Below are 12,662 nucleotides of genomic sequence, written 5' to 3'. Positions count from 1 at the left end.
TGCTGGACACAGATGACGTATGTACAGATTGTGATGAGTTGTATGAGCCCCTAATAAAATGATTGTTAAAAAAAAGAAAACAAATACATTAAATTGAAAGCAAAAAAAAAAAATCCCGATTTTTGGAAAGAATGCACGACAAGCTAGGGTATACGGTTTTCAGCTGCCATGTGGCTATTTCGCCAGGATATGAGTTTTATCAATGGTGTCCAGCTTTACCAATGTTAAAATCTGGTCACCTTACCTAAGTAGTGCGTTTTAAAATTGTGTGACCCCTCCGTGGGTTTGGGAAGGGAAATCGAGTCGTGTGCAGAAGCTGTGGATCCACAGTGACGGGCCACTGCCAGGTGTTTACACAGGGTTGAATGCTGCTGTGGGTCGGGGCCAGCGAGTTGGTTGCCACCTTCGAGAACGTGTCAACAACAGAAGGACACCCTGCCCTGCCCTGCCCTGTACCCCCCCCACCCCCCTACCCCCGCTGTTGTTACAGTTGAGCCCATGGCTGCAGCCACGCTGTCCGTCTGTCATCAAGGGTCTTTCTCCTTTTACCAATCGGAAATTGGGACAGAAGCACAGCTGGGTAGTTTATTTGATGACTTGCCTTAGAAGCCCTTTCACCTGGGTGGGATTCCGCAGGGTCTGATTCAAGGGAAAATCCTAATTAAACCGACTGATTCATTAAAAGCCCTTGGAGAGCCCGGGCGGCACTTCCTCTTGGACTGCTTTAGGGAAGTGTGGGCTGTGACGTCATTTGTGCTGTCCTGTTGGACAGGTACTCAGAAGATGTACAAACGTCCCAGGGGGGTGCCAGGGGCACCCTGCCTGTGAGGGAGTTTTGTTAGATGAACTCATGCTTTCAACACACTCAGACTGTGTGCTCTTTGCCGGGTGGGCGCTGTGCTAGCTACTGGGGAGCAGGGTAGTGAGCAGTACCAGACGGACGCATCATGGAGCTTCCTCAGAGGGCCTGTCTAGAAGTGACACGTTAGGGATTGGTGGGCTTTTCCTCAAAGGGGTCTCTCATAGTTCCATTTGATGAGTTTTTATTCTTTCCACCTCTGCTCTTTGGCTGGCTGGGTTTCTTCCCCGTGTCCAGATACTGGAATGAACGGAGCATGACATCCGGGGCCCATTTCATCATCTTCTCCCTATCCCTCTTCCCCATTCCCACCCCCAAACAGGGCTACCAAGAGCTGACTGTAGTCTAATACTAAGTGACCAAGACTTTAAAGGGGCTGGGTGGCCTGTTCTGCACTAGCACGGAGGAGCTCTATAACCCTCGTCTTCCCAAGTCTGCCCAGCCCCAGGGGTTGGATAATAGGATCTCTTAGTTATTGATTCCAGGCACACAGAGGTTAAGAGATTTTAAATCGCACAAGATTGCTTCACATTATGGCCATAGCTGTCCCCACTTGGCCGCCCTGGCTCCCCATAAACACCTGTTAGTGCTAATCCTGTTGGCTTCACATTACTGAAAAAACAGAGCAATTAAGCACATGTCACCGATGTATCAACTGAAATAGCCGTTTCAATTTGAAGTATTTACTTGGCTTCTGACAGTTGGCCAAACATACGGTTCATCCAGCGGCTCTGCCCCCTGCCCTCTTTGGTTGTTGGGGGCACTGGAGTCGGTGCTGACCCAGAGCGACCCTGTGTGCAACTGAATGGGCCGCCGCCGCCCGCTCCTGCACCAACAGTGGTTATTGTGTTGAGCCCTGTGCTGCCACCCCTGGGTGAATCAGTCTCTCCTGGATCTTCCTCGTTTTCGCTGACCTGCTTTACCAAGCAGGATGCCCGTCCGGGGATCGGTCTCTTCTGATGACATGTCCTCTAGTAGCTTTGTAATGTTTGAAAGCTATGTGGGGACATGGTGGTCCATATGCTTTGAAGTCATTCATGTTTTTAAAATGATGGCAGTGGCATATGTTTTAAGGAAGGTTAAGTGCTTTGCTCAAGAGGATGGTGGTGGGACCTATTCTTCTGTGACCAGACCCTTCAATTGTGCAGCTTCCACCCTTGAACAGTTAACCGGGGGATTTGCAGAGCTGCCAAAGAGTCCCTCAGGCAGCCTTTTCAGATAAAAATAAACACAGCCCACATTCAAGAAAAGAGGAAGAACCAGCTGTAATGAGCCACAGAGCGCATTTGCTCTCTGCACGGGAACTGTGCATTTGCGGGCGTCACCGACAATTCTGGCCTCTAAGCCAACGAGCAGCTGACGCTGTGTCCTGGAGGGACTGTGAATTACAATGCCTCTGAACAGTCCAAGGTGTGAGAGTGGTCCTGGAGAAACAATTAAGCCTGGGAAGTTCACTTAACCCCGGGCTGAGACACTTGAGCTATGATTATTGGCAAAGCTTGCTTCCTTTCCGAGTCAGCTGGAATTTAGTGGGCAGGGTCCGAGGGTTTTGAGACAGCTTAAATTAGAAGCTCTGTCCAATAGTTGTGCCTCTGACTGCTGTTCGAGGTGGATTTGTTGCTGCCGGTTAGTGTTCGTAAAGCCTGCGGTGTCCGCCCTGATGACGTGTGAGCAGATGGCTGTGGAACACGTGGAGTATGGTTTCATTTCAGTAGGACTCAAAATAACACTAGAGATGGACTTGTTCAGGTAGGAAAGGGCTGGCTGTTCAGGATGTGACTGTCGCTGTGTGTCACAGTCACTTGACACCGGCGAGGTTTCCAGAGGTTGGCCCGTGCTCCTCTGTGAATTGCTTACACGTCTCAGCTTCCCGGAAGAGGAACAAGTTCTGAAGCTGATCGTGTACTAGACTGGCGTCCCTCAGCATAGGCTGGGACATGGTCCGAATTTAGATTTAGGAACCGTGGGCGAGAGTTGTGACTGTGTGAGGTGTGCAAAAGCCACAGCGCAGACAGCCACAGGGCCTTTGACCTTGATTCCTAATGAGATGGGGGGCAGACCACCCAAGGATAAGACCACCTGGGGAGCTGAAGCTGGCTCCGCCTCTGAGGCATGATGCAATGTAACACGGGCCTGGGATGAGACCAATGAAAGCTTTAGGCCCCAGAAGTTCCAAGCGCTTCCTGATTGGTAGAAAGGAACATCTGTTGGGGGTGGTGTAATTGTGTGTGGGGATGGTGGAGGTGATGCAGCACCTTGAGGCAAGTCCCTCACAGATCTCACCACATGTGTCTCTTCATTTCTGGCCTTTTTTGTTATTTTGAAGCCATTATTTCTGGTGCGATATCCCCTGTGATTTCTGTAAGTTGTTCTTTGCTGAGCGAGCATGAAGGTTAAGGGTCTGTGTGAGCAGCTGGGGTCTGAACTGAACGGGAAGGGAAGCAGATTTCTGCAGGATGCAGCTGGCGTGTGGCTTAGAATTGGTTATCTTTCCCATAATTTGCCATCAGAAGCGGGCAATTAGATTCTCCCTGGACCCTCTCACGTAATTGGATTAGTCGGCAGGCGTCACTAGAATCGGCCCTGACTTCACAGTACCTAAGAGAAATGGGTGAGTGTGTCCACGAAGAGGCATGCACGGGAATGCTCAGAGCAGCCGTAGCCCCAGTAGTTAAAGATGGGCAACCTCCCAAACATCTCTCCAAAGAGAATGTGTGGCCGTCGTGGTACGTGTACACGATGGGATGCTGCCCCGCCCCTTGAGAGAACAAGCTGCTGCCGCTGGAAACACTGGGTACAGTTAGCTCCTAGTGCTGAGCCGAGAGCCCTCGCCCAGGACAGGCAGCACTGCTTCATTCAGCCACGTCACAGGAAACTCAGGAGTAGGCATGCTAGATGTCAGGTAGTGGTTAATTGTGCTTAGAGGGGTGACAGACTGCTGGGAAATGGCATGTAGGAGTTGTGCAGGTGCTGGAATGTTCTATATCTCTATCTGGGTCATGGTTATAAAGCTCTGTCCATATGTAAAGGCTTATTGAGCTGTGTATTTTTTATCTCTTAAAAAAAGACCAAAGACCAAACCGAAGACTATAAACGTGTATAGCCCAAGCACATTTTCGTCTTTGCATAGAGCCTTTCTCCTGCTCCCAGTACACTTTGAAGGCATGCTGGCAGTGAAGGTCTGATGAGCTGGCTTGAGAGCAAGGGAGTTTTTGCCCAAGACATCCCCCCTCTTGGGTTGAATGTGATAGAGCATCAAGTTTGTTCATGTATTCACTCACTCACTCACTCACTCATTCACCCACCCACCCACCTCACCCACCTCACTCACCTCACCTCACCTCACCTCTCTGTTTCTCTTTTAGGCACGGTGGTTCTGGGAAGCATACTTCCGGTCAATTAAAGCCATTGCCCTGGCCACCTTGCAGATCATCAATGACCGGATCTACCCATATGCTGCCATCTCTTATGAAGAATGGAATGACCCCCCCATGGTGGTAAGTGAATTCCAGTGCTAGCCACGTGGGGCCTGGGCCAGCTGCCAGAATGGGACCAGGGACCTGCCCAGCACGTGCCGTCCTAGGTCGTGTTGAGAGTGGTGTGCTCGTAGACTTGGGACCCGGTGAGGCCAGCTTTCTCTGCCAGTGAGGATTAAAAGTAAGCAGCACGGAAGCACTGGTGTTTAGTGCGCCTAGGATGACAGTCTGTGTTTCTTTTGCAGAGGTACATGGGGAAGCATGTGTCTTGTTGGATAGCAAAGACTTCCTGGTGACAGGTCATGCTCAGAACTTTTGCAGAAGTTCTGTAAGCAGCTTAATTGTTTCTAACTTCCTCTCTGCTAAGAAAACTCTAGTGGGGTAGTGCCTTATGCCTCGGGCTGTCCACCACAAGGTGAGCAGTTTGAAACCACCAGCCACACCTTGGGAGAACGCTGAGTTTGTTTACCCCCATAAAGACTTCCAGTCTCAGAAACCCACAGGGCCAGTTCTCCTCTGTCCTGTAGATCGGCTTTGAATTGGAATTGATTCCATGGCAGTGAGTTTGGTTTCCTGGAGTACATATGCTCGGCCAGGGCCCGAGATGATGTTCTTGGTCATAAACTCTGGATTGGAGAGACTTCTTTCCAATGGAGAGACATTTCTGCGTGAACTTTTCTCCTTGGAAGACATTTCCCACCAAGTGAAGGTTCCTTACCCAGAGACCGGTTTGTGTTTCTGTTTGTAATTTTCGTGGCTCTTCATGTCAAGGCTGCCGGCAGCCCTGCCTTTCCATCTCTCGGGGCTTTTGTTTCTCTGTCTGGCCGGCAGTTACCAGCACGTCTTTCCCATCCCCCTGCATCCCCGGGCCTGCATCCATGTTATTGCGAGTCTTACCTCCTGGCGACCCGCACTCCTCCCCTGTAGCTCTCCGCTGACACTCATGACTGCCTCGCCCCTGGTTCTCAGCCAGGCTTGAGACTGCAGAAAGACAGACCCTGGGGCTTGAAGGTGGAAAGGGACCGTTCCTTCGAGTCAGCATTAGATTAGAGCAATAGTTCGCAACCTGTGGGTCTCGACCCCTTTGGGGGTCAAACAGTCCTTTCACAGGGGTCCCCCGATTCATAACAGTAGCAAAATGACAGTGATGAAGTAGCAACGAAAATAATTTTATGGTTGGGGGGGTCACCACGACGTGAACTGTATGAAAGGGTTGCGGCATTGGGAAGGTCAAGAACCACTGGATTAGAGCGATCCTGGGATCCCTGCTGTGTACCAAGCAAGCCATTTCCTCTCACTGATCATTTCTGAAGAGCTGAACGCAGCAGCACCCTGAAAATGGAGTGGTAGAGCGGAGTGTGCTCTGCTGTTGTTTTCAGCTACGTGATTGGATGCTGATGCCCCCTCGCATCAACACGTCGAAATGTATGTGCCCCGTCCCTCGTAATAGACACGTAGCTCTCTCACATTTGCTATCATGGATAACGTGAAGACATTCCGTATTTGTTTTTCTTCTCTGCATTGACTAGACCAGACCCAAGCAGAAAGGAAAAGTAATAGGGATGCCCCATGGCCATCGATGGGATGTGCGGGACCCAGTTTACGAACGGAGTTGAAAAAGCCGGACCTTGTTCCTATGAAGTCTTGCCAAAGCCACCGCTTAACCTTCATCAAAGCCCCCCGTTAGGGTTACACCCTTAGCCAGTGCTCCAGAGAGCTCGGCAGCCCTGCGTATTTTCATCTTGGCTCATCTGACTCCGCCCTAAGTTCCCAGACTTGGCTGATTGATGGCATCACTCGGCTGTGGAAACCTCCCTGGGGCAGCTCCCTGGGCTCCTCCCCTCTAGAGATTCTAAGTCACTGGGTTGCAGATGGAGGCCAGGGAGCTGTCGTTGCACCAGAACGCCAGGTCATTGCAACCATCAACCAAGTTTGGGACCTCGGTCCTATGTGAACCAGGATCATGATAGGTGTGTTATTTTTTTTATTTTTTAGTTGAACTTTGGTGCCCTTGTCAGGCTTCCCCAGTTGATCCTGTTTGCATTTCTGTCTGGACCCCAGTGAGTCCTCAGACTGGTGAAAACACCCCTGCTCTCATCAGATATTTCCCGAGTGCCTGCTGTGGCCCTGGCAGTGCACTGAGCCTGGCTCAGACTCCCCCCCAACCCCCCTCCGTGCGAGGGACAGGAGCACCTCTGGCTGCCTGCACTAGATGTCCAGACGGTGGCCCTCGCTCACAAAGGTTGTGGTTGTGGGAGCCACTGAAAATATCACTCAGCTGTAAACACCGAAGAGCAATAAATCACTCTGCAGACCGGAGAGCGCTGGCTCCGGTGCACGCTGCAGCCCGCCAGTTGAAAAGAGACCCTGCGAACAGTCTGCTTAACTCAACTCAGCGCCCTTGCCCTTTAACTTCCAGGTTGTGGAATGTTTCTCTGGAATTTGAAGATCAAACCTGCCTCCCAGGGGGCCTCCTTTGCTTCTTCTGGCCCCCTCTCCCTCCCACCCCCAGAGATGACAAAGCTATGTATGGAATTTGCATTTTTCAGCTTAAATTTGAAGTCTGTTCAAACCTTTCGCAGGAGCCTGCATGGCACCGGGGATTTGTGAGGGGCTGCTAACCTAAATGTTGGTGGCTCTGATCCACCCAGGCAGCCCCGTGCAAGAAAGGCCCAGCAAACTGCTTCCATGAAAATGGCAGCCAAGGCCACCCAATGGGGCAGTTGTTCCTCTACATCATGTGAGCTTGCTATGCGCAGGGCCCAGCTTGAAGCAGCTAACGACCAGGTTGCGAGGTCTCACTGCTTTTCTTGCCGAGGGACACATTGGCATGAGTGATCTAAAGAGATTCCTTCCAAAGTCTTTCCTTGACCAGCCTGTCCATTGGGGTTATTGAGTAGCTGTCCTTGCTTTTATGGAAATAAGGTAGGGAATCTTGGGTCCTCACCAGCCTGGAACCAAAGGAAGCCAATGTGGATCTAGAGATGCAGAGATGCAGGAATGCAAAGTCCCATCGATCTTGAAGTTGGACCCCAACCAAAGAACTTGGCAATTCTGGCGGTTAAGTAGAAAATGGAGCCAGCTAGAACACAAGCCAGAGCCAGATGAAGAGTGTACATAAAGAATACAAAAATACAAAGCCAGGGGTGTGGCTTAAGATGGTTGAGCCCCCCCAGATCTTCAGCCCTGAGGACTGTAGACACCAGAATGCAAAGGGACGACTCCCCCTCCTCCCCGCACATCTGACTGCAGGGCAGCGTCAGTAGTGGCAGGTGGGGAGTCTGCACACATGGTGTCCTTGGATGGGATTCTCCAGCCATGGCTTGCGTTTAGCCTCCTCTTACTGCTCCAAATGTCATGAATCAAATCCTGACTGTTTCCTTACAGTGAGTGCACCGTTTGTAGAAGGAAGGCAGTGGGCAGAGGGGTTTTTCAGAGTCTGTGGGAGCTTTACCTCGGAGCAAATGAAATACGAGCATCGTGAATGATTTCACAAACTCAGCTTTCATGCACCCGATAGCACTATTGAAAAAAGTGTGTGTGTGTGTGTGTGTGTGTGTGTGTGTGTGTGTGTGTGTGTGAGAGAGAGAGAGAGAGAGAGAGAGAGAGAGTGAGAGAGTGTTTGGGGTGAAAATTTACCTGCAAATCTGTTTCCCATTTAACAATTTATAAACATTTGTTTCAGGCCATTGATTGCATCCCCTCAGTGTAACAGCCCTCATCTCACTTCCTCTCTGAAGTTTTCTTTTTCCATTTATCCTTCTTACCTCTCCCTTTCTGCCTTCTGAACTTGGTCCCTGTGCAAATGCTGCCCTTTTGATCTCGCTTGGTTGATGGTCCTAAGGAGAATGCACCTCGTAGGTGCCACTGTTTGCCTTCAAGGTCTAGCTAGTGTTGGGCCCCATGGTGGGAGTGCAGTCTCAGGTCCTCAGGGTCTGAGACTGTCAGACCAGTAAGTCGAGGCCTTCTTGGGTTTTGATTTTTGTTCCACATTTTTCTCTACTCTCTCCAGGCCCTTCTAGATGTGACAACCTTCAGAGCAGCCAGTAGTGGTTGCTGGACACCATCTAGTTATTCTGGCTTCTGGGTCTTGGAGGCTGAACCAGCTATCACTTAATAACATATCAAATTCCCCTTTCACCTTGTTTCAGGGCCACGTTTAAGTCTCCCTGGAATGATAGCATAGTAAAAGTCAAATGGGCTTGTTGGGTAATACCACCTCAGGAGAGTGAATTTTGTCGTCATTTCTTACATCCTATCTTAATTATGGGAGAAAGATGAGACTTTGTACTCCCATAAAGAGTTGCAGGTTTGGAAATCCATAGGGCAGTTCTATCTGTCCTGTAGGGTCGCTGTGAGTCAGAATTGGCTCAATGGCAGTGTGTGGTTGCTTATCCTACTTATGTGTCTCATAATTAATATTTGTTGTATTTTAATTAATGAGTTATTAAACCTGCAGAATGCCTACATTCAGCGTTTTTAGAGCCCCTCCCTCCCAGTGGTACTTCCATGTGTTGAGTCTTGCCATTATCCTTGGGAGGCACGAAGATTTTTAACTTTCTTTGCTTTACTTGATAGTTTATTGTTCTCCCATCTACCTTATTTTTAATGGAGTGGAACTTCTCTGAGTTTTTTTAAAAACTTTTTTATTTTGGCATAATTTCGGACTTATGATTTCAAAAAACTGAACAGTGTGTCTGTGTACTCTTCATTCCAAATCCTCAGAGTTTCATATTTTAAAACATTTACATTATTTTTTTCCTCCTCTCTGTGTGTATATATATATATATATATGTGCTTTTTCTGAACCATTTGAGAAGTTAGGCATGATGTGTTGTTACTTCTGCAGAACCACAGTATGGTGATCAGAGTCATCAGAAAGTACACATTGATAGAGTGTTGCCATGTAATCTGCAGACTTTATTTAGGTTTTACCAATGATCCCGGTCAGGTCCATTATGATAATGATGTTGTTCAGTGCTTTTGAGTTGGCTCAAACTCAGTGACTCTGCACACTGGAACAAAACACTGCCCCGTCCTGTGCTGCCAGCCACACAGCTGTGGCTATGTTTAAGCTCATTGTTGCAGCCACTGTGCCAACCCATCTCATTGAAGGTCTTCCTCTTTAGTCTTGATGCTCTACTTTACCAAGCGTAATGTTTGCTTCAAGGACTAGTCCCTCCTGATAACGTGTGCAAAGTGCACGAGACAGTCTCACTGTCCTTGCATTCTGGTTGTACTTCTTGCCAGACAGATGGGGGGGGGGGTAGCAGTTCATGATACTTTCAGTATTCTTTGCCAATGCCACTCAAATGCCTCACTTCTTCTTCTTATCCACTGTCCAGCTTTCGCATGCAGACGAGGTCATGGACAGCACCATGGCTGGGGTCAGGTGCACTCTAGGCTTGAGGGTCACATCTTTGCTCTTTAATACTTTCATGCAGCAGATTTTTGATTTCTTGACTGCTGCTTCCCCCGTATCGGTTGTGGATCCAAGTAAAAGAAGACCCATGGCAGCTTCAATTTTTCTGTTTATCCTGAGATCGTCGACTGAGTCAGTTGTGAGGATTTTGGCTTTCTTCACATTGATTTGCAATCCATACCGAAGGCTACAATCCTCGAACTGTGCAGCAAGCAAAGGTGTGTCATCTGCATAGCGAAGGTTGTTGGTGAATCTTCCTCCAATCCTGATGCTGTCTTTTTATACAAGCTCAGTGTCTCGGATTCTTTGCTCAGCGTGCAGATTGGATACGCACAGGGAAAGGATACAACCCAACACAGACCTTTGCTGATTTTAACCACGGGGTCGGTTTAGCAGGAGGAACTCCCAGGTCATGGGCTCTGTTGTTGTCATTTGAGCTGTCTTTTAGAACACTTTCCCTTTCTGACATATTTTAAGTAAATCGGTCAGTTATTTTATGTGATGCCCCTTAATTCTGGTTTGTCTGCTGCTTTTACATGATTATATTCAAACTATTTTAGACAAATTTGCTTTTGGATAGAAATACCACAAAAGCGATGTGTTCCTCTCAGTGGGCCTTCCTGATGTCCGAAGGCTGGAGATGGTAGCTTTGAGCATTAATATCTGCTGTCTTTCTCCACTGTCATGACTGCTTTTCCTCTTACTGTGTGCCTCCTGGGGAAACACTTTGAGGCTCTGTAACTATCCTGTTAGTCTTTAAACTCTCGCTTAAACTTTAACATCTATTGATGATTCTTGCCAGAGCCTGTTCTGAACGACGATTGCCAAATGGTGATTTTCTCATTCCCATTCTCTGTGTGCAGTTTATTTACTTACATTTAAAATCTTTTTATTGTGTATTAGGTGGGGATTCATATTTCAGATCATTTTTGTATTCAACAACTTATCTAACCTCCCAATAGCTTGTTGCTCTGCCCCCCCATTTCCTCTTTATAATGTCTTAGAAGATACTCTCTTCCCTTTCCCCACATTCATATCTGTCTACCTCTAGCCTCTTATCCCTCTGCCCTCCCTCGCCCTCCTACCCAGGAACCATCAAATTCTCTTTCTTTTGGTATGAAGGCATTTATCTTGGGTGGGGTTTGTTGTTTTTTTTTGTTTTTTTTGGCTTTCCTGATTGGCAAACTTCACTCAGCATCATCTCCCCCTCTCCATCCATGCCAGGAGGTGTTTCCCTCGTTGTTCTCTGGTGACGTGCAGTACCCGCTGTGTGCGTTGACCCGAGGTCCTGTGTCTTTTCTTCCATGGAATTTTGGGTCCACCTGCAACTGGTCTTTTCAGGCGTTCAAGGATTCTGACTTTCTGCTCCAGTCTCACTTCCAGCGCCCTCACATCCCAGTCCCACACTGTGTGTCCTCTTCAGGGATGGGCATAAACCCACCTCCCACGTGCCTACCTGCAGGAAATGGCATGGAGGGCCGTATCTGACCTCCTCTGGCTTCACAGGAGAAAGAGAACCGAACTGCACACAAACCCAAGGCTGATTGCCATTAGGCAGAGGTCAGACATGCCTCTACCCTCCATCGTTCTTTACCCTATTCTGACCCCACTCGCCTCTCCCGTGCTCCTCTACCTCTCTGTGGGGTTCCGTGACCCTTTGCAGTGGCCGCACAGAACTCACAGACAGGGCTCAGAATTATGGGGGTTAGTTGGGAAGTTCACCAGTTACCACAAGTCAGAATCAGTGAAAGTAAGGGTACAGGTATTGCTCCACAGCTGTGCCTCTCAGTCAGCAGCGAAGTCTCTCTCTTTGGCTGTCCGCCTCTCCGCCCTTGGCTTCTGCCTCTGTGGGCCACCAAGAAGCCCACCTGCTGCTCCACTTCACCGTCTCCTGGTCTCGGGGCTGCAGCTCCCCTCCTTTGTTCCATGGTCTCCAGACCACGGCCTCCGGTGCCTCTGGACCGGGTCTCCACCACGTTAGGCAGGGCTCTGGAATGTGCTGCCTTGATGGGCCTAGGACTCCCTCTGCTTCTGGGATGGCTCTCTCACACACAGGAATGGCTTTGACAGAGGCCCGGTTTTCGTCTTTCAGCAGACCATAGTCCCATGGGAACGAAGGGTAGCAGCTTGATTCACACCCGCCGGTCAGGTGGCTAAGAAAGACAGGCTTTCTACTCGTATTTTTTGGAACCCCCCGGGGGCAGTTCGGCCATGCCCCGTCGGGGCTTTAGGAGTTGGACTGCACTCGCTGGCAGTGACTGAGTGTGAGGAACGTGAAGATCCTCGCTATCGGCATAGACGTTTTCTCAAAAATGAGATTGTAACCACAGGGACGGGGCCTGGGGTTTATAACACTTCACAAAAGGAAACACAACAGAAGAGTCTTATGAAAAATTTCCACTTCACCACCAAGGCCCAGTAGCAGCACCCACCGGGCCCAAGGGGCCTAGAGCCACTCAGCTCCTGGGAGGGCTGCTCTCTGGCTTGCAGTTGGGCCACTGGCTCTTCTTTTTCCCAGTGGTTTCAGCTGCACATTTTAATGAATTTTTGTTACATTTTATCCTGTATGTTTCTGTGTGTTCTCTTGGGCAAGCGGAGCTTGGACAGGGTTCCATCTACTATAAGGTGACCAGATTTTAACATTGGTAAAGCGGGACAGAAGCGAGACACCATGGGTAAAATTCCTATCCTGGAGAAATAGCTACATGGCAGCCAAAAACTGTATACTCTAGCTTGTCGTGCATTCTCTCCAAAAATCGGGACTTTTAAAAAATGCTGCGGGACGCAGGAAAAATTGTTAAAAATCGGGACTGTCCTACCAAAAGCTGGTGCCCTTAGTCTGTTATGTTGTTCTTCTGGTTAGGTGCCATCCGGTCACTTCCAGCTCAGAGCGAGCCAGCAGCAG

At 49.1% G+C, this 12,662-nt stretch overlaps 1 protein-coding gene across 1 annotated transcript in view; it reads left to right on the top strand.

Moving 5' to 3' along the window:
- The window catches only part of EXT2 (exostosin glycosyltransferase 2), a 139,262-nt gene that overhangs the window by 54,665 nt on the left and 71,935 nt on the right, over positions 1 to 12,662 (top strand). Inside the window, exon 7 of the mRNA XM_004708313.2 lies at positions 4,225 to 4,356. Coding sequence (XP_004708370.1) covers positions 4,225 to 4,356 — 132 coding nt within the window. The remainder of the gene's footprint in view (positions 1 to 4,224; positions 4,357 to 12,662) is intronic.

This window comes from Echinops telfairi, unplaced genomic scaffold, assembly GCF_000313985.2.
Source record: "Echinops telfairi isolate 266 unplaced genomic scaffold, ASM31398v2 ScPeMD7_60;HRSCAF=208, whole genome shotgun sequence".
Lineage (NCBI taxonomy): Eukaryota > Metazoa > Chordata > Mammalia > Afrosoricida > Tenrecidae > Echinops > Echinops telfairi.
This window is presented reverse-complemented; position numbering and strand designations above follow the sequence as displayed.